Source organism: Lepidochelys kempii, chromosome 3 (assembly GCF_965140265.1).
Source record: "Lepidochelys kempii isolate rLepKem1 chromosome 3, rLepKem1.hap2, whole genome shotgun sequence".
NCBI lineage: Eukaryota > Metazoa > Chordata > Testudines > Cheloniidae > Lepidochelys > Lepidochelys kempii.
The window spans coordinates 111,077,642-111,100,205 of record NC_133258.1 but is presented as its reverse complement, the minus strand read 5'-3'; the positions used below and the strand labels follow the sequence as shown (position 1 = coordinate 111,100,205).

General features: G+C 38.6%; 1 protein-coding gene across 3 annotated transcripts in view; it reads right to left on the bottom strand.

Moving 5' to 3' along the window:
- Positions 1-22,564, bottom strand: part of ADGB (androglobin) — a 224,409-nt gene that overhangs the window by 139,925 nt on the left and 61,920 nt on the right. For all 3 annotated transcript variants that reach the window (XM_073337563.1, XM_073337564.1, XM_073337565.1), the window contains 5 exons: positions 20,814-21,007; positions 17,646-17,774; positions 10,424-10,518; positions 7,663-7,837; positions 5,840-5,930 (listed from right to left, as the gene is read on the bottom strand). In XM_073337563.1, the coding sequence (XP_073193664.1) occupies positions 5,840-5,930; positions 7,663-7,837; positions 10,424-10,518; positions 17,646-17,774; positions 20,814-21,007 (684 nt within the window). The remainder of the gene's footprint in view (positions 1-5,839; positions 5,931-7,662; positions 7,838-10,423; positions 10,519-17,645; positions 17,775-20,813; positions 21,008-22,564) is intronic.

Sequence of the window (22,564 nt, the reverse complement as noted above, 5' to 3'; positions counted from 1 at the left end):
TTGCGACCTTTAGGTCTGAAATCGAGTGACCAGAGAGATTGAAGTGTTCTCCGACTGGTTTATGAATGTTATAATTCTTGACATCTGATTTGTGTCCATTTATTCTTTTACGTAGAGACTGTCCAGTTTGACCAATGTACATGGCAGAGGGGCATTGCTGGCACATGATGGCATATATCACATTGGTAGATATGCAGGTGAATGAGCCTCTGATCGTGTGGCTGATGTGATTAGGCCCTATGATGGTGTCCCCTGAATAGATATGTGGACACAGTTGGCAACGGGCTTCGTTGCAAGGATAGGTTCCTGGGTTAGTGGTTCTGGGGAGAACACATCCAGAAGTGGAGGCCGGGGGAAGCAGTTTTGCTTTTTTCTTCAAAATTGGTCTCCATGGATACAAGACAGACAAAACATGAAAATCCATGTAGAACCCAATCTTACTCTCACTGAAGTAAATCAGAGTTTTGCCTTTGACTTCAGTGGTAGCAGGAGCTTGTTAGAACTCACTGCTTGGTTATATGGGCTATGGGGACTAAATCAAAGCAATGTCACACAAATAGCAATTTGATTGAAATGTGTAGTTGTAATACAATAGAACAAATGTAAATATGCTTCATCCAGTACTTCCTTAAAAGAGAGAATGAAATATTTAATTCTTTAGCAATAAAACTGGCAGAAATATATTCTCTTAAATAATGTCTTAATATTTATATCTTTGATTAGGATTAAGGTTACAGATTAAAAATAGCTGCAATCCCAATTATGAGTCTAAATCCCTTACATCATTTAAAAACAGTATTACTTTAATAAAATGTTGATTTTCACTATATATTTTGGTAACTCCTTGTTAATTAAATCACAGGAGATTGAATTAGATGGTTGTCACAGAAACCTAATAGAAATAATTTCACCCTTGACAAAACAAGCTAAAGAGATCAGAAAGTAATTTATTAAAATATGAAAACATACTACAAAATTCTGCTAATCTGCAAATATTACAGCATTTTATTTATAATTATTACTCCATTTACTATTTCAACACTTTTCATTTATAGATATTTCTCCATTTTAAGGCAAATTGCTTAAGATACAGAATAAAAAATAAGTCAAGGAATTTTCATAATGTAGCATCTATATAATTCTTTTTTACAAATAAAAGGTAAGAAATTTCATCATCTCAATAATATTACAGAATTATATTATAAGACAATATTATATTATAAGACATAGTCATCACAATTGAGGACTACAATGTTGCCCCCTATGTCTGCTGCTGTGATCACTATCTGGGGGTTGGATTGTATAGCTGTCCTCTCGGCAGTGGAAGATTGTGGGGGATATAATGTTTGTTAAGGATTTCACAGCTGATTTCTTTCTTGAAGCAATAAACATGATGATCTAGTCTTTGTGGTTTCATCCACTGGGGGGAGTCCAGTCAGATGATTCTTCCAGTTCTCAACATTAGTATGGTTTCAGATTCTGTGATGGGGCAGAAGCTCAGTCCCTTAGGGAGTACAGATAATTCAGCTCCAGTTAGGGGTAATCTTATGCTTATCTGATGATAGTGGGGTGTCGTATAGTGTCCAAGTGGTAGGAACTGGTGTCATGGTTTCTCCTAGAGGTAATGTTCTGTGAGTCATGGAGTTGATTCCATTTTTTGCTTTTTGTGTTTAATGGCTATGCTACTGTGATGCCTTCTCAGGGCACGCTGGACTGTGAGTGACTTTGTTACACTCCTTCATGCTGGAGGCAAGGAAGTATCTTATGGAAGGTGTGTGTCAGGACCAGTGCAATACCAGCCTTTCAATCACTTCTGCCACACCACGGGACCTGACACCATACTAAAATGTGGAGAAGTAAAATAATTCTTTCCTTGACTCCGACTCAGACAATTATTTCATCACAAGGACAACACCACCCACAACCTTCACATCCCCACCGACACTCATAAGACAGAAGAATCATCTGACTGGACATCCCACAATGGACAAAACCATACATAAAAAAGCATTAAATAATGTTAAGGTTGCAAATTTAAGCAACTTAGAAGTCAGGAAATGCCAGTATTAAGGTTGCCTTTGCAATCTTAATTCAACCCCCCTGTGTGTAAGCATTATGATAGTCTTTCATTGCACAATCACATACTATTTTTTTCACAGGATTCACAGTGCTGACTAAATGAGCAGCTAGTCTTTTTTTTTAGCCTCATCATTCACTGTATTACCCCCATGCATTATTTACTAACCACAATCCAAGCCCTGCACTGACTACATAATTATTATTTTTCTCATGGGCTTCTGTGGTACTCTCATGATAGTATCTTAGTTCTTTACAAACATTAATGAATTCATGTTCATAACACCTCTGTGAAGTAAAGTGGTAGTACTGTCCCTATTTTACACTATGAGAAACTGAGGACAGAGATTAAAAGCAAAACTGTTAAATATATTCACTGATTTTGGGTGTCCAATTTGAAAGGCCTAGCACCTGACTTTTTAAAATACCTAACATTTTACAGCACTTAATATATTCAGAGCAAAGCTTCCAGTTATGTCTGTTGCAGTTGTGAGTGCTTCGCACAAGCTGAGCACCTGAAAATGAGAAACATATAGTGGTCACCTGCGGAAATTTTGGTCTACATGACTTGATCAGCATCACACAGGCACTCTGTAACAGAGATAGGGACAGAACTCAAAACTCCATTTAGCTGGCTTAACCATGAGACCATCCTCTTTCTTTCTGCAATCCCTGCCTCAGGGTAGGTCTACACTTACAGCATGTACAGAACAGACACTGCATGCCCAGTTAGCATGGGTATAAATAGCAGTGTAGACAGTGAGGCACTGCTTAGGCAAGTAGAGTAGAGTGCCCTAAATGTCTGAACCCTACTGTATATACCCTACACAGCTCTCTACCCACTCAAACAGTGCCTTCCACATCTCCACTGCTAATTTTAGCAGTATAACATCCCATTGCCAGAGACTTTCATTGCCATATGTAGATAAGTGTGGATTTAGCCTGCCTTTCACAGCAGTGTGTAGCTACATGTATCCTACACACCACTGCAAGTGTAGACAAGGTCTCATTCATAATACACCTTCCAACTTCTGCAACAAATGAAGCAGATGTCCTACGGACAACAGTTTCCTTCACTGCACAACTCTGATTTATCCCCAGAGCAAGTGTCCATCCTTTAGTCTGCGGAAGAGAAGAATGAGGGGGGATTTGATAGCTACTTTTAACTACCTGAGAGGGGGTTCCAAAGAGGATGGCTCTAGACTGTTCTCAGTGGTAGCAGATGACAGAACAAGGAGTAATGGTCTCAAGTTGCAGTGGGGGAGATTTAGGTTGGATATTAGGAAAAACTTTTTCACTAGGAGGGTGGTGAAACACTGGAATGTGTTACCTAGGGAGGTGGTGGAATCTCCTTCCTTAGAAGTTTTTAAGGTCAGGCTTGACAAAGCCCTGGCTGGGATGATTTAATTGAGGATCGGTCCTGCTTTGAGCAGGGGGTTGGACTAGATGACCTCCTGAGGTCCCTTCCAACTTTGATATTCTATGATTCTAAATGAGGCAGGGGTCCTATGGAAAAAACAGTATGTGACCATGTAATTTAAGACTGCATCAAAATGCATACACATAAGGGGACTGAATTAAAGTTGCACAGATAGCTTTAATACTGGTATTTCCTAACTTTTAACTGCTTGACTTTGCAACCTTAATGTTCTTTTAATTTGGTGCTTTTCAATGTAATAAAGTATATGGTGGTAGAATTCTTCATGAAAGTACAAAGGAAGGGACCTGTTAGGAGAGAAGCATTGTTAGCCAGCCTGCTCTCTGTGCCTGGACATTTATGTGAAGTTTTTTTATACTCGTGTACAAAAGTCTTTGCATGTGAGTTGAAACAGCTCAGCTTTCTAACCATGTTGAAGTATTTGTTACCAGCATTGCGGATGGGATAGCCTAATTTTGGCAATTAATTGATCTTTGACTATTTTAGCGGTAAATATGCCCAATGGGATGTTAGATGGGGTGGGATCTGAGTTACTACAGAGAATTCTTTCCTGGGTGCCTGGCTGGTGAGTCTTGCCCACATGCTCAGAGTTTAGCTGATCGCCATATTTGGGGTCGGGAAGGAATTTTCCTCCTGGGCAGATTGGCTGAAGTCTCGGGGGGGTTTTGCCTTCCTCTGCAGCATGGGGCACAGGTCAGTTGCTGGAGATTCTCTGCACCTTGAAGTCTTTAAACCACGATTTGAGTACTTCAGTAGCTCAGACATAGGTTAGGGGTTTGTTACAGGAGTGGATGGGTGAGATTTTGTGGCCTGCATTGTGCAGGAGGTCAGACTAGACGATCATAATGGTCCCTTCTGACCTTAAAGTCTATGATTCTAATTGGTTGAAAGAGGCACCTTTGCAAGCATGTTCTGGTATTATCTACCGCACTTGTGAAAACGTAACTTCAGGAGAAACAAATGGCCTGTTGCTCCATGTTATCCAAATGAAGCCAATGAATAGTTCTGAGCCAGCCTTGCAATGGTCTCTTTTGAAGTCTGGCTAGAGGAATGACATATGTGCAAGAGGCCATGAGGCTCAATAGAACTGAGAGAAAATCTGAAAGCTATCTGAAGATATTCTGGAGTAGAAGAATCATTCTGAGAAGTCTGAAACCTTTTTTCAGGAGAAAAATGGTGTCACAGATCTAGAATGTAGAACTGATTCCATGAGCTCCATGACTTGTGTCAATGTGAAAGGGACATCTTAGAGGTTCCATTCTTTGGCCCAATGACTCAAACAACTGGCAAAATGTCTTGAGGGCAGAGTGAAATCTCTGAGGCAAGTGGTCCTTTAATCAACAAATCATCGAGTTATGGGTTCTTTTTAAGAGTATAATCACCCCTTATAATTGAAGATCCTTGATGCATTGCCTTTCTGGCAAATCTAATATAAAGCTGAAAATGAAAACTGGCTTCCCACCTTTTCCTTTACATGTGACTAAAATAACCATCAGCAACTGCACCCTATACTGTACTTCAGGAAGAACACAGGCATAATTACCCCTCTACATTCTTCCTGAAGCTTCTAGCTAAGTGGAGGAAGAGGAGGAATTTAACAAAGAAGCAGACTGAGCAGTATCCATTTCTTCTATCATTTGGAGGTGATTTAAAGTGAATTAGTTCCTGAGGCCAATTTTCATATTCAGTTAAAAAATCACATATCACTCATAATTGAGGGGAAGATTATCTTAACATTTAATAACTCCTTAAACGTAAGAGGAACATTGAGCATCTCTATTGCAAATCCCACCTTTCAATACAATAAGAAAAGTAGAAAAGAAAAACAATCAAAATCTATTATAAGAAAATACTTACGGGGCCTGACCCAAGCCCTAATGAATTCAATAGAAAGACTCTATTGATTTCAATGGCCTTTGATGAAGCCCATAAACATTTGAAGAAAGAAAATTCCAACTTTTGGACCCAATAATCCATGGTGTGTCTAGTAGGGGTTTAGGGAAAAGAAAAGAACTGTTTGGCACACAGGTCAAAATAATGTAGGAAAGGTAAATGGAAAACATGTGTATTGAAAATTCTGGATTTCAATTGCTCCTAGACATTCTTAATTTAAAAAGGGATCATTTCTTATGCAATTACATCTCAGATAAAAGGTACAGGCCCTTGAGTGAGCAATGAAAGTAAACAACTGGTTTGCATATTATAGATAAACACAATACTTTGTGTTTATATTGGTTACATGATGAATGTTTAACAGAAATGTTAACACTCTTTCGGAACAAATAAGTGCATTCCCTTATTGTACAGGAAGTTTAATTTACTTACATATTTGTGGGTACTGCAATAGGAGTGACTCTATAATTCAGAAATGGGCTAGCAATCTCAATATACTGTTCAGGTTTCTTTATTATAGGTTCTGAAAAAATAAAAAAAGATTATTATGAGTTTTAAAACACTAAAACCAGTGATACTGTTCAAAATAAAAATTCACAAAGAAGGGTTAAGACTGTGGCTAGTTTTGGTACAATTCAAGGTGAAATCTGACATTACAAGGATAGCTGTATGTACTAAACCATTAAGTGATTTTTGAAAGTACAGCTTTCAAAAGATTTTAATTCAGCAGGACTTTTGAAATATGAAATGGACACTTCTACAGCTTGGTTGTGCAGTGTCATTACTATCCTTGAGAACCCTTTAAGCCCATATTAACATAGTTGCAGCTGAATTACCCCATAGCTCCCTGCAAGCAACCACCTAGTTCAGTTATTACCCCATCCTCAAGCAAACTGCAGCTGAAGTCAATACAAGTTTTCCAAGTAAGGAATTAAGGATTTGATTCATTTCAAATAAATAAATAGAATGCCTAAGATACTGAAAAAATCTGTCTTAGTTCATACCATCTACGTGCATGTTAATTAGACTTACCATTGCATTATTGTTAAATGTGAAAATTAATAATATTTCTAATGTAGAGTATTTTGAGAAAAAACTATTAAGGCCACAGTTTTAAGAGTGCATGCACACAATTAGAATAACTGAATAAAAATGGTCTATTAAATGTCTCATGAGTTATTTAAGGCAACTTCATGAATTCTTAGTGAAATACTGTTAGGCAATTTTTATTGCTAATATCTGATCTGCAAAACTCTCTAAAAAGACTTTAGCAGCAAGTCTATGAAAACCCTCTTAGACAATTATGAAGTTGCTATTGAGGAAATGTAAGCCCAAAAGATGGCATGTTTTAGAAAGGTAGGCCTCAGTTTCCTGTTCTGCCATTCCTGCAGATAGTGCAAGAATGGAAGGGAATGGTCAACGGTGCCTTTAAGTAAAGCACTGTGCACACACAGAGCTTATATCCTACAACGTACTGATTACTCTGAGCCTGAGCCAACAAGGGTAGGCCTACACTGCAGCTCTGAGCCTCCCAGCCAAGGTAGACACACTTGTGCAAGCGGGGCTCAATCTAACATGCTAAAAATAGCAGTATGGATGTTGCAGCTCCAGCACAGATTCAGGCTAGCCACCCGAGCTCAGACACAGAAGGCCGGTGGACCTGAGAGCCCGAGCTGATGACAGAGCCATCAACGTCCACACTGCAATTTTTAGCACACTAGTTCAAGCCTCGCTAGCGCAAGTCTGGCTATCTGGTGTTGGGAGGCTTGTGCCCAGCTGTAGTGTAGATATACAGTTTAACTTTAAGTATGTGAGTAGGACCAATAAAGTCAGTGGGACTATCCATATGCTTAAAGTAAAGCATGTGTTTAAGTGCTGTGCTAGCTGTCAACATCATGTCCCTATAGCTCTAATAATAATAAATAAATAATTTCTCAAAGCTTTCCAGTTTCTGTGTTCTCAGTTAAAAAGTGGTTAAGTCCATCACTGATTCTCTCCAAATCTTTAATTCAGGTTTGGGGATTTTTTCCAGATATGATGTATCCTGCCTCTCCCAAACACTCATTTATGAATGAATGGGGGGAAAGCCTTAAACAAGGGTGCAAAAATAAGGAGTGAAATTCAACTGTGATGTAACTCCACTGAAATTATATGCCAAGAGTTTCCACTACATTGGTTCAAAAGTGAAACACTAAGAACTTTAACTGTGATTCATAGTAAATTAAATATATTTTATACAGTCTGAGCAGACAAACCTTGAGCTTCATCTGTCACAATAGTTTCTTTTTTCGGGCGGATCAGTTTCCATCGAGGAATTGGTGGTGGCTTTGGTGGAGCTATCAGAGGACAGGACCTAGTCCTAGTCACCAGCACAGGATGGCTATATATGTGGGAAAGTCCATACTGCCTCAACTTCTCAGAAGAATCAGCCTGCAAAATACAGAAGGATAAACTCAGTGACAGCAGTTCTCCTTTCCTATACTAAAAGAGCTAAGCAGTAAGCATACAGAATCTTGACAAAATATTAGATTTTAACATGAAATATTCAGTCAGCTCCTTGTTCCAAACATGTCTAGCAAAGATGACTGATCAGGAGTCAAAATTTAATGGCACATTTTTGGTTTAAATACATTTTATCGTATATAAAGGATTGATCATACAAAAGTTGTTTCAGCCACAACCATGCATTTTTCAGCTCTGGAGATAAACACAGAATGATATTGTGTCACAGCAGTGGAATGAAAAAAGGAGGAAGGCTGGCAACATTTTGTTTTAAAGATTTTTTGTTTAAAATGTTTTTCTGAAGCGTTCGCTAAAGCTTCGTGCTGACACCTACAAGGTGGCAGAGTTCTACTAAGCAACTGGCTTATTTAGGTGGCTCATGAAAACATCCATAATGTAAAGTTATTCTGCAGCAATATTTTTATATCAGAATTAGCCCTTTAATCTCGCTGTCTATTTTAGTACATGTGGTTGTATGTAAAGACACTACAGCTAGCCCGCATAACCATGACATAAGAGTAATTTTAGATACGGACATTGAGTGGTGCTCTTCCCATTTAAACAGTTATCTTCTAATATTTAAGTATATTCCTTCACTACTTAATGTTTAGTGTTAATATTTGGACATCTTCCTTTGTTTTTATTTTTATTTTTTTTTAGCTATGTATCTTCTGTTGTTCATTAAACAAACTAAACCAATTACTCATCTTTATTCTGCATTCCAACAAAAAGCCCCTCCCCGCCCCCGCGCATTGCTCCCGCTCATTGTCTAACATCCCTGGAACTCCACTAGTTCTGCAGCAATTACTGTGATTGTCAGTGTGACTGCAAATAAAGAGAAATCAAGCCAGAATGCAAAAAAAGATCCATAAGCAACCTCATCAGTTTGATGTGATGTTTTCTCCTGGACATATAACATGCAGGAGTGGTGGCTGGGGAAGCACACATTTAAACAGACAGTACTTAACATGTAAGAAGCAAAGCCACCTGGTGTTTAGAAATGATTCTGCACTTCAGCAAACCAGTTTAGCTACTTTACTGTAGATCTTGGCAGATAACTGTTGCCAAGATACATACTAGAGTGATACCAAACTATTGATTTTTCCCCCTTTTATTTGAATAACTCTGCATTCTTTCTGTAGACAGCCAAAACACAGCTATACAAGCATTGGGAGAGCACACACCAATAAAGTAGGCCAAAAGAGAAAAATGCAAAAATCATGAACTGAACTGAATGACAAAACTCCCATTGACTTTAATGGGGCCAGGATCTCACCCAAGTAATTAAACTAATCTTACAAAATATGATTACTTTCAATGGTGGATTTCTGGGTTTCCAAACATGGTCTGAACAAGGCTTGCCTAAAAGATGTCCAGAAGAAATAGTATATTTCTATATTTACACCCCCTAGACTACCATTTATTCATGAGTCTACTAAATGACCATCTCTGACAAATGTCTAAATGACATCTCAGACCTGCCTTATCACACCTGTGTATCACACCTCTTTTGTGGTGATCTCTGCCACATTAGGGATTGAGGCCAAAACCAGGAATTAGACTTGACCCTCCATATGGCAGGAGAGAATGCAACCACTAAACCACAACTTCCAAACTGCTTTCTGATTACTATAAATTAGCAGTAGTATAGAGAAACTGTGCTAAACACATAAATTATATAGGATTAAATTACAGTGGTCTTTCTAGTAACACAATACTATTTAAACAAAGAACACAATCCTGCGTCCAACTGATATTAAACACAGTTAATTCAAAACAGTCTCATAAAAGCACTGCCAGACATTTCTTTATTCTGTGAAGACTAATAATCTTTAAGTGCTCTAATTATTAGTAATAAGAATCAAATTGAAAAGAAAATTTGTTTTTATTCCTTACATATAAAGCTAAGGTTTCAAGAAATCCTTCCCTCTCCACCATACAAATAGCTTTTGGGCTGGATGAGAGAACTAATTGTAAATATATTAACAAGTTACAACTCCCTTTATTTTTATTTTTCTGCAGAAACAAGAAATGTAACATCTGCCACCCACTTACTTTCACCAGTCACAACAACAATCACAGCTTAAATGGGCACAGATTGGCTATTTTCTGTTTTATACTAGTTTATTAGAAATTATGAGTTAATTGTACTAAAAAAACTGAATTCAATTTTTCAAGGAGCTCTTACAGTAATTAGGCTTATTTTTTTCATTAATATCCCATCTTGCCTTTTTTTAATCTAACAAGATTTAGTCTAGCCCTCATTAGCCCAAAGTATACTGACTAACACAAGAACTCAAGAGTCAGAAGTGAAAAATGTGGTAAAACTGATTGCTAGAGCTGTGGAGAGAAATAGAGATTTAAAGATTAAAAGAAATGTATTCAGCATTGAAATATAAATTGAACTGAACAGTCATTTCCTGGGGAATGTTTTTTTTAAAATGAACTTGTGACAAAATAAATATCTTAATTGTGAAATAGTTATTTGTTTTTCCTAAGAGAACAAAGCCTTACCATTTGCCCCAAAACAAAGATCTTCTCTTCAGACAAATGGAGAGGTACATAGCTAGCACACACCACCATTTGTGGCACTGTCGGCACTGGAGAGCCTAGAAGAGAGAACACTGTATTAATATGGCTTAGAACAAGACAAAAACAAAACAAATTATGAAGTACATAACACCAAATGGTTCTAATTCCCTGTGGAACACCGTGTTCTATAATTAGAGTATGATTGGAATATTTAAGTGAGGAGAAGTGCTTGATAGACTCTCCATTGAAAAGGAACCATTTCTGGAAAAGCCCCATTGTTTTGGTCCAATGCAATTTAGTGTGTTAATACCTTTTAAATATTTTGCTTGCATTACACAAAATAGATAGCAGACAGGCTGTTGGTCAGAAAGTAACTTTAGTGATTGGTCCACAGGAGATACTCCTTTTATGTTTTCCCCCCAAATGTTAAAAATATTGGTACTGAGATGCCACAGCACACTATATAAATGCCTAGACAGATAAGAGAAGGTATGTGTCCACTACAAAATTTTGTTAACCTAAGTTATGTTAACGTACAGCCACTGCAGAAATTAAAATCACTTTTGAATGTCCACACTGCTGACACGAAGAGCATAATGTACGTCCTCACCAGGAGAGCTTGCACTGATTTAACTGTCAGTGTAGGGCTTTGTGGGACAGCTTCTGAAAGGTAGCAACAGTCAATGTAAGCAATGCAGTGTTCACACTGACACTGTGTCATCTTAACTATATCAACATTGAATCCTTCCCTTTCGTGTAGGTAAAGTTAAGTCGGTGTAGGGGGCAAGTTACATCGGCAGGAGCGATATTTTAGTATCTTTAGTGCCTTACATCAACTTAACTATGAGGTGTAGACCAGGCCTTAGAAATGTAATCTGGACTATATAAATGGTCCAAAATCAACAGGAGCTGTTTCTTCCTATTTCACTTTCCCAGTCTGTGGGCGTGTGTGCTGCGTGTTTGAACTGATTGGCCATGGCTTGATCCCTGTCTTCCATGGGTATTTTTTGCTCATGTAGTGATGTAATAGAATATACCTGTGTTCACACCCCACACACTATTGCAATTATTTTTGTACAATTTGCTGATCAATAATATCATGACAAAATGCATGTAGCAGTATTATATGTGAAGCTATAAACATAAGCTGAAATCATGACTAAAAGTATGTTTTCCAGATAAGTCTGGGGAGTGGCCAAACCAGTTCTTCGGAGACAAAAAGGCAAGCTGACAACTCAGCCAGGTGTAAACAAGGCTGATGGACCATTTCCTGCTAAGTGGTCATTCTTTGTCAGGAAAGGGGATAGGGGTATAAATCTACAATTTAGCAAAGAAACAGCATGGAGTTTCCTTCCACAAAGGCTGCTTGTCACCTTGCTCCCAGCTAGAAATGCTTCTCAAAGGGGAGGACAGAACTATAAAAAGCAGGGGTCAACACCCCCGCCCATCACATTCACTGCGCATGAAGAGACAAAGAAAGCAGCCTTCGGACATAGAATCATAGAATCATAGAATATCAGGGTTGGAAGGGACCCCAGAAGGTCATCTAGTCCAACCCCCTGCTCAAAGCAGGACCAATTCCCAGTTAAATCATCCCAGCCAGGGCTTTGTCAAGCCTGACCTTAAAAACCTCTAAGGAAGGAGATTCTACCACCTCCCTAGGTAACGCATTCCAGTGTTTCACCACCCTCTTAGTGAAAAAGTTTTTCCTAATATCCAATCTAAACCTCCCCCACTGCAACTTGAGACCATTACTCCTCGTTCTCATGTGTTCTCATGTGGTGAGAAAACTTTGCTTTGAATATAATATAGTTTAAGTTAGGCACCAATAAGAGTTATCTTTATTTTTCTTGTAACCACTTCTGATTTTTATGCTTCATTACTTGTACTTACCTAAAATCTCTTTGTAGCTAATAAAATTGCTTTACTGTTTTATCTAATTCAGTGTGTTCAAAACTGAAGTGTCTGGGTAACCCCATCTGTGATAACAAGTTGAGTGCATATTATTCCCTTAAAGGAAAATGGACTCAATAAATTTGTACTGTCTAGGCGAGGGATGAGCAGTACAGGACATATGTTTCTGGGGAGAAATCTGGGACTGGGAGTGTGTTGGGGTCATTCTGTGGTAATCTTTATGGCTGTTAAGAGCCATGGTGTGGCTGTCTGGCTGTAGCACACACAGAGACATGGTTGGGAACATGTTGGAGGCTGTTTGTGAGCAGTCCAGGTTGGAGGCTACAGCAGCAAGGCATTGTAAAGGGCACCCCAAGTTACAGGGCATGGGTGACAGCTATTCATTGGTCTGGATTGTACCCTGGTATGTCACAAGTGATATATCGGTTTGCAAGATAGAAACAGGGATCCATTACTCTTCTAGTTCTAGTGAGTTTCCAGCTATGTAAGTTGACAGGAAGTGTAGCCTTCTATGTGCTTTTAAAATCTTTCTTTCTGGAAGGTATGCAAAGCTTTCAATACTTTTCTTCAATACCGTAGAAAACCTCCAATTCTTGAATGTCCCTTCTGAAATCCCTTTAAATTCAACATCTCTGTAAAATTTCAGTGGTTGGTGAATGCTCCAGTTGGTCCTTAATATCTCTCTCCACACGCTTGTGACTCCCATGTTAGCCACAGCTGTTGTGTTAGCTATGGGTTTCATTTGTTTAAAAGCAATAATGCATTTGGGCTTGATCTCAGTCCCTTGCAGACATATTGGACCTATTACAAAAGCAACACTAGCAGCTCCAATATTCAACATTACAGAACAGTAAATGCCACAAGCCAGACCAATTTCAGCTCATGTGAGAAAACATTTTACTCAAATAATCAGTACTTCATCAAATACCAGGTGGAGCCTAAAGCTGCAAAACCAAGTCCAGATGGACTGTGAAACAACATGTATACAGGGCACTGAACAAATTATTGGAGCATGTAAATCATTAACAGATTGCTTTATCATATCCATTTTAACATTAATAGAATATTAAAAAAATATACTGACTGCTTTTAAAAATGAAACAATATTTTATTTTTTCTCACTGTACAAAAACTAAGGGGGAAATTTATTCTTCTGTAAAGTAGCATGAAATCGATGTCTGTGAATTTGGTTAAAATTGATAACATTGCTAAATGTGAATTATTAGGCGAAAAGTGTTACAACCTACAGCATTACTAAAATGTTTAGCCCCAGCAATGCCTATCATTTAGATCTGTCACTGAAGATTTACAAACTATTCAGGCAGCTGCTAAAGATTTGAGATATCAGCAGTTGCACAATTTTAGATCTTGCTGTTTTGTAAATTCATTCGGGGAACTCTACATTTTGAGCAAGCTCATTTTTTTCCCCATGAGAGTAAAAAAGCATTTACAATTAACTCAGGGAAAATTTGTATATTAAAAAGAAGGGCCAAAGGGTTTTTATTTTCAGGATTTATCAGGATTTTCTTCTCGGTCATTCTGAAATATTCACATGAACACAACATACACAGGTAAGACTTTTTAATACTAAAAGTATTAGGCTCTAATTTCAACCTGTGAGTGAAAACTTTAACTATTCTCCACAGATAAAAGGCAAACTGTAAGAATATCAAGGCTCTTTTTATACCTATTAACTACCTAAGGTACTTACACTTCCCCCATTATCAAAGTATCTGTGTACCTCAATCTTTTACTGTATTATTTCTCTCAATACACCTGTGACAGAGAAATACTACTGTCCCTATTTTACAGATGAGAAACTGAGGCACAGAGAGACTGACTTGCCCAAGATCAGTCAGGAAGTCTGTAGCAGAGCAAAGTCTCCCAAGTCCCATGCTAGTACCCTAACTACTGGAACATACTTTCTCTCTGGGACTATTAAGGCTATTCAGAAACATCAACAAAGATAAGGAATTGTCCAGAAGCCTAGTGGAGCTGGGCTTGATCAACGGTGACTAGAGCAAAGGACATAGCTAGTGGGTGAAATCATTGTCACTGGATAGTAAGGAGAATGAGGAGATCTGTGAACTGTTGGGGCCCTGGTTTGCTAGAATCTAAGACATTTCTGAAAGGTGGGAAGGGCCTCTGATAACTGTCATACATAAAGCTGACCATTAATCTTACTTTTCAATATTTTGTCTTCCCAGCACTGGTTTGACCAAGGGGTCCTTTCTCATTCTAAGCAGTAATTATGAAAATTGCTGATCAATAATAAACAAGTGATTAGCATTTACCAAACATCCGTACATTAATGTATCTGAACCAACAAGGCTAAACTTAAAATAAAGTAGTAAAGACCAAATGACTGAATGGACTCATGTAATGAAGACAGAAATTCTTTTGTAATTCTAAAAAGTAAAATGTAAACTTTATCAAGAGTTATTTGACAGCAACGTAGGAAGGATTCATGCTCATCTGAAAAGTACAGGAGATCAGGACCTTTGGAGTCCTCAAGCTCAAATGTGCAGCTGAGGAAAATTTTGCTGAAATGAAAGAGCAATTTCGTGCTGCTCCAGGTGAGATAATGCCATGGCTGCACAATGATCTTTTAGGTTCCATTCCAAGATTTCCAAAAGTAATTCAGAAACCTTCTGCAATCACCACGAGCCTCATGGTTCTGAATCTGAATCCTGGATTCATTCTTAACACCCAACCTAGGCATTTCCATCTTCTTTTTTGATAACTTTGGAGATGAAGGGTTTTCAGCTCTCTGATGAACCTCAGCATTTGTTTTAAGTTCATTCCATTTCATACCTAGTATTTTCCTAAGCCTTTGCTTTCATACTGATGTCATTCAGGAGCAGTCTCTGTTCATCTTTGACACCCAGAACATAGCAAAGATCAATTGATGATTATGCCTCTAAACTAAAAGGCGAACACTTGAATTTATTAGGAGAGTTGCAACCTCTTTTATGCTAACATGGTTTTCCATGCAGCACAAACTCAGCAATTAAAAAAAAAGTGAGTGAAGCACTTTGCCCTGGGTATACTCTTTCAGATAACTTTAAATGTGAGGGCCAATACTACATGTGGCAAGTGAAGAAAAAAGAAGACCGAGAATAATCAATACTGAAATTAATACAGGATGGTTGGTCAAACAAGCAATGTTTCGATAATGACTAAAAGCATTCACATAAGGAAAATGTCCTTAATGCTATTGATACTATGTGTGAAAAGAAACACAGAGAGTACTATATGGTGTTCAGCACACTATTTCAACCTCATTGGGAACGAAGTACGATCTACCAGAGTATTAAGCAGCATGAAAGTTCCAAATTCTTCTGTAATCACAGCCATAGCTGATAGAATTAAAAGGGAGGATAGATGTCCCAGCTTTTCAACATTTGTGAAGAAGATTGTGTCAGTCTCCTATATACATATATGGGAAGTAAAATTATGGAAGACAGGAGAACTGAATTCAAGACTTTGTCAAAAACATTAAAATTTAATACTCTCATTTTCTTCACAGCCAACCAATCTTATATCCCCCCTCTTCCCCCCCCCCCAAAAATCTTACAGACTCCTTCTTTACAAGTTTCAGGTTTAGTTGCTTTTTATTTTCTAGTCTATCCAGGTTCTTATCACCCATTTACTATGTATCTGAACATGTATTCCGGAGTGGGACTTTCAGGCTCAGCTCCGGTTCTTTTCACCTTGCTAATGCCTCCACAACATGTTTTAATTTTTGCCCTGAGCTAGCTTTCCTAGCTCTTCATTCTTGCAGCTCTTTATATGTCTCTTGTGCTACTTCTCATTGTTAAAAAATCTCAGGTTTTTGATATCTGAAAATTCAAGATAGAATAGCTCTACCCCCATTCCCTGTTCCCATTTCCCCCCCCCCACACACACTTCCTGGTTGACTGCAGACTATATAGTAAAACTTGAGTTCTGCTTAGCTATACCTTAACCAATCATTTTCCTGAAATTTAACTAACCAACCCTAACATATTGTAACATGGTTATGTAACCAATTATATCTCACCACCTTCATTAGTTTACACCCAGCAAAATTAATTATACAGCAGACAGGAACAATCACAGAACCAGACAGAGATTATACAGACAAACAATAGCAAAGTGGAAACTATAATGACAAAACAATACAGAAGTGAGGATTTCACATCCAAGCTATTGATAAGTGAGTTCTTGCCAGACAGGATGCTATCAAAAACTAAGTTTCCTTTTACATCTTCTAGGCACTTCCCTTTCTCTGGAGGTGATAGGCATTAACAGGACAGGACTGTATTCCAAACAGCCCAATAGCACCTTATTTCAATGTGACTAGTTTGGAATGTGAGGAGGTGACTGGTCACTTCCCAGCTTATGGCTGCCTCTGTTGCTTAGCCAAAGGCCTTAGCCTAAGAACAGGGCCTCAGACTGTCACAGTAAGAGAAGGACCTTACACCAGCAGACAGTGATTTTGATTCTTTCTTTTATACCTCTATAACTAGCCAAGCGATAAGAATATACCTAAATTCTTGGAGTATAGGCCTTTACTGACAGGCCTGAATATCTATATCCTAACAGTAATAACAGCCCTTTATTTACTCTCATGGAACAAAAGTCTCTCACGTGTATTATGATTGCATTTCATCTGGTCTCTGAAGTAGGCCTGAGACCAAAAGGTACTTTGATTCCACCAGACATGGAATCTGAATCGGTTTCCTCCTCCATTTCTTCTTTGCACCCATCTGTCTCTTCTTCATCTTCATCTTCACACCACCAATTGTCTCTTCTCCTTTAATGTAATAGCAGCAACGACAAAAACCTTCTAGGAACGTTGCCTCTTGACCACTATTTGGTGATTTTGCCTGTCCTTTTATTGATCTAATAAAACCTCCAATATGTTCCAGTTCACTGAGACCTGTTTCTTCCCTCCTTTCCATATTTAAACATACCATCACACTATTAAGGCATTTGTTTTTCTCTTTCCATAATGTGCTTTAATGCTGATCCCTCTTGCCTTTTGCTGGCCCAGAAGTGAGTCTGTCACACTTCCACAACTATTAAACTGATGTACAAGAAGAGCTATTTTTTCAAATAAATTTTAAAGTTTGTAATTATTTTACTCCACTAACAGTGAACATAAATCAGATGTCAAACTAACAAGCTTCCTGCTGGTTGTTGATGACAAACAACTATACACAATACCTTCATAGTTGTAAAAAAAACAACAACAACCACCACCACCACCCCAACTGATTAAATTCTACGAGCATTTATAACTTACTCTCAATAAAGGACTGAAGGGAACTCTGAATGTCTGTAGTAATTCGTGCAGAATGAGGTGCTGACTTGTTTTTTTCTTTTTCACCATCTCTACTTTTCTTCTTTCCAATTTCTCTTTGTTCCAGCTTATCTACCAAACAGAATAAAAAGTATATATTTTCTTTTCCTTGTAATGCCTTTAAATCATGAAACCTCATTGTCTTATCAGTATTTCAGGTAAGCTTTTTAAAAGAAAAAGAGTAAAATTCTTGCTAAGTAGAATAGATTGAGAAAGCACAGTAAAGACAAAGGCTATGTCTTCATTGTCGAAAAAGGTGTGTTTTTACATCAAGACAGAAACCTCAATGTAAAAATCCTAGTGTAAACAAGGCACTGTAGTTTTTACATTAATGGAACTGATGAGGGAAAATGGGCAACCTTAATTCTGGCATTTAACTTTTGAGTGCTTGACTTTCTTTCCTTGACATAGACAGGTATGTGTCTGTGTGTGTGTGCACGTGCACGCGTGTGAGATATAGGTAGGTGTGTGTGTCTACACGTGCATGCATGTGAGAGTGTAATTTCCTGGGTTTTTTAAAAACCGAACAGATATTCCATCATGAGGGACCACATCATGGGTCATCAGCAAGAATGGAGCATTTAAATCCACCACACAGACCTGTGCCACTTGAACTAAGAGTAACTGATAGCAACAGGAGGTTGTCATACTCTGTGTGGACCAGCACTCGAGGAAGATGGGACACTTTACCAGAGGGTTTGCTGACACCAGAGGAATAGTGAGACTCAGGATCCTTGAATCTATTCCAGATTCTGTAAAGAGTATGCTTTCGTGGGCACATTCGCCTTACCTAGCCAGTTCAAGTCTCCACTTCTCAGGCTTTTAATCCCATTCCCAGTCTTCTTGCCCCCCAGTTACCCACATCCCAGATCTTAAATCTCTCTCTTTCCTCAACTGTGGTCTCTGGTCGCTCCACCCCCATATCATTGATCCCTATCCCTACAGGCTCCCAGTTCCAATCTTACTTGCCAGATTCCTCATCCGATCTCGGGCTCTCCCCACCTCCATTCCTCTCAGCTCCTTGGTCACCCTCTTTGCCCAGTCAGTCCCAGTTTTCCATCCCCACCCTGGGTCCTCATCAGATCCGTTTCCACTGACTACTGCCTCTGAGTCTCCACCCAATTCTGGACCCTGCTTCCACTCCCAGTCTCCTTGTCTAGACTCCAGTCCTCTCCTCCCCCAAGTCGCCACAGACTCCTTATCCCAATCAACTTCATCTGCTCCCTTCCCACAGGTCTGGCTCTTGTCTTCTCTGCAATTGACTCAGGCAGCTTCATTCCCCACGCTACCTGGATCAAGCAGGGTGATCAGAAGTCACTCTAGCTACAGTCCAGCTAGGCAGCTACTTAGGGTGATAGATTTCTGGACTGCTGCATATAAGTGCAGAATTGGCCCAGCTACTCCTCTGTCATCACGGAAGAGCAACTGGGCCAAACCTGAGTGATTCAACTGTTTTGGCCCGAATTTTCCAAAACAGTTCAGCATGAGGCACAAACCCAGCAGGAAAATTTCATCCAAATGGTTAAAGTTTGCCAAAAATATAATCAACTGGAAACATGGTGGTTATAATGGGAATTATAAAACAACCTTAATTACAGATGATCCTATCTACCCCATCTATAATAATAATATCAATAAAGAAGAGTTAGTCTCATAGGTTAATACCCTATTTCCATCACTGATACAAATCTGAGACTTCAGAAACTTTGCACTTTGAATTTTCAAAAGCAAATCATTTAAAAAATAAGTAATATATTTAAAGGGTGAGAATCTCTGTTGAACCTCTAAGAGGCGCAGTACAGAACTCACAGCTAAGGGGTGGAAGGACTGAAATGTCTTGAAGCCCGTGCTGTGTCCTCCTGATTATCAGCTGTTTCAAGGGCTGGAGTGGTCCCTGTTGTAATTTAGATAGGGGCTATGTTACAGCAGCCTCCCTGGGCTGCCCTACAGCTGACAGTGCTGCTCAGGATCTCTGCAACCCTATACCCTCAATCCTGCCTCTGGAACAACTGTGAAGCTTCCTATGTCAAGGCTGGAGAGAGGATCCTCAGAAGCCACCTGAGGCTATTTTCCACAGTTCCTGCACAATTGGAATTCTCCTCCAGCTAGATCCAGGGCTTTTCAAGTTCCTTGGCTTTACATCATTCTGGCTCTTTTCCTCAGTTCACAGGGACCAGAGAGGGGCTAACTCAGGATCTCACCTGTATCTTTAAGTTTAAGTTAGGGTAGGCAGTGAACACAGGATTCAGTCTATAGCTTGTGCTTTCTTATACAGAGTTGTTGCAGAACTACACATATGTTGTATTGTAAAAACTGAAGCTAACAGAAATAAGCATGAGAGCTAAACATTGCAGAATGACATTGTGGAATAAGTGCATTAGATAAGTAACGTTCCAGGTTTATTATTTAAATTCAAATGGGATTTTAAGGAAAATTGAATTCCAGAAATGTTAAATATATTAACTCGCCCTCAATACAATGAATAGAAAAGTTAGTTGCATTTTGATTTAAACCTGTATGAACAGTTATTTATATACACTCACATGTTCACAAAGATATACACAAAAACACTGCTATCTTCCTTTCCTACTTTAAAAAATAAACAAAAACACTTTTGAAATTGCATGTTTGTGTTAATTTTAGTTTTCTGAGCTCCTTACAAGTAATCACCACCTTGTAACATCCATTATGAAATAGATACTAATGACAAGCTCTTTTTGGTCAGAATTATTCTTGGTCAATCACCTTAGGGCAAATTGTAACCTATATACTTGTTTCTTTCTACAAGGAATACGTTTCTATGGAAATGTCGATGTGCAAAACAGTGGAACATAGTGTTCTCCCACAAATGAATTAAAGGGAGAAGGTACTTCAAAAAATTAGCCCCAAACCTTGCTACCACTATGGTCAACAGTTAAAACTAGACTTACTCTGGATTTATACTGGTGTCACCAACAGCAGAATTTGGTCCAGTGACTTCAATGGGAGCAAGACTGGGCCTATAGAGTAGCTTACAGTGTAATGAAGTAGGATGTGCTTGAATGCTGAGCATTATGTCAACTTTGTCTATCTTCAATTTGAAACGTTTTTATTGTGTCTGGAGTTTCCTACCTCTGCCAATTTTCTCAGCCTTCTCCGCTTGCTTACTGGCAACTGGAATTTCATTTTTTGACTCAGGCCCTTTCGTCTCTTTAGCCTTCATATCTGAAGGAGGATTTTTCAGTTCAGGAGTTGTCTCATTTGGTAGCTTAAATTCTGGCACTATGTCTTTTAAAAAGATCCAAACTTTATCCAAATATCCAGGCCTTAAAAAATACATACAATACATCAACATTACTTATATTTGCTACAGAATAAGGCTTTCTGCTCTGAATCTGACAATTTGGAAAAGTAACTGTATTATTTCAGCTAACAAGCACACTGCTCTATTTATATGTTTGCATGTATAATCATTAGAAAAACAAGAGTTGGCAAGAACAGGGTTTGTGTTCGGCATTATAGACAGACTGGTTAGTGGAGCTAGCACATCAAGAAATAGCGAGCCATCCTGTGCTCAGGCTTGTTAGGAGACACTGCTGTGAAAGACCCCTGATACTTTACAACTAATGGGGAAATCTTTGGTAGATCATTCTGCAACACTAGAACGATAATGTAGGATCTTAAACTGAGACATAGAGTAAACATCTTAATAACTAAATCCTGATTTTGTAAAAAGAAACACCCCTCCAAAGGTCCTTCTAGACTCTCCTATTCACCTCAATATAACCAGCTCCAACACCTTCTCCCCAAGGATTCCAACAAAGACTTTCTAACAGTCCTTTGATATGATGGCTACTGTTGTGCTGGTTCCGCACAGGGGATCCTTGCATCCAGAAATAAAGTAAAATCTGATCAGCTGGGGTGTGTGTGTTGGGGGTGGGAGGAGGGAAAACGGGGGTGGGGGCGGGAGATGGACCTGAACAGACTCCGACAGTAACTGCATGAAAAACTTAAAACCATGTCTCCGAACAGTTGATTGTGCAACAAGCTGTAGCCAGCTCTGTGTTACTGCATTCAGCAACAGTGTAGTACTCACTCTTTTCCTATTTGCGAAACAAAAAAACAAAAAATAATATTTAGGGTCAGATTTGCAGACACTGACTTTCATTGAAGCAGTAGTAAATTGTGGATGCAATATGGTCCCTGTAATTTAGGTCATTTGGATGTCTAAATTCCTGATCTGCAGGCATATTTTGGGGCTTAGACATCTAGTAACCTAAGTAACCTAAATTGCAAGCACAAGTAGGAGCCCGAAATAAGGCCAGACTGAAATTTTGGCCCATTATGTAACTATTTACTATTGGAATATTAGTCCATTTAATGTTTAACTATTTCTTTTAAAATACATTCACCAAAAGGCCACAAGTTGCAAAAGTACTATTTCTTTTACAAACGGAGCCTTCTACACTATATATTCCAATCAACCACTCAAAAAAAAGAGGATGTCAGACTAACTCCCTGTTGCACTGGCTGTTCAGAATGGACTTGAATATGAGCTATCAGGGAGAGATGGCTGAGAGACTGGGAGCAAGAGTGTTATTAAATGAAGTTTAGTATGACTGTTTGGCTTGAAATAAAAGTAAACAAGTTGCATCAGCTTGGAAATGTGACAAGAGCAGTCAATTGAGCTCAACCTCTTTGTTTCTAGTTACACATAGGATTTCCTGTGTTTTCTACAGTAAATTCTTATGCAAAGTGATGCTACTATATATTAAAATAATCTTTGCCTGTTGTATATCAGAATAAAACTAGACATACCTAGCAAATTGGACTGTTTTCATTGCTGGGTTCAATATGAGTTAAAAAGTGTAACTATGTAAAAA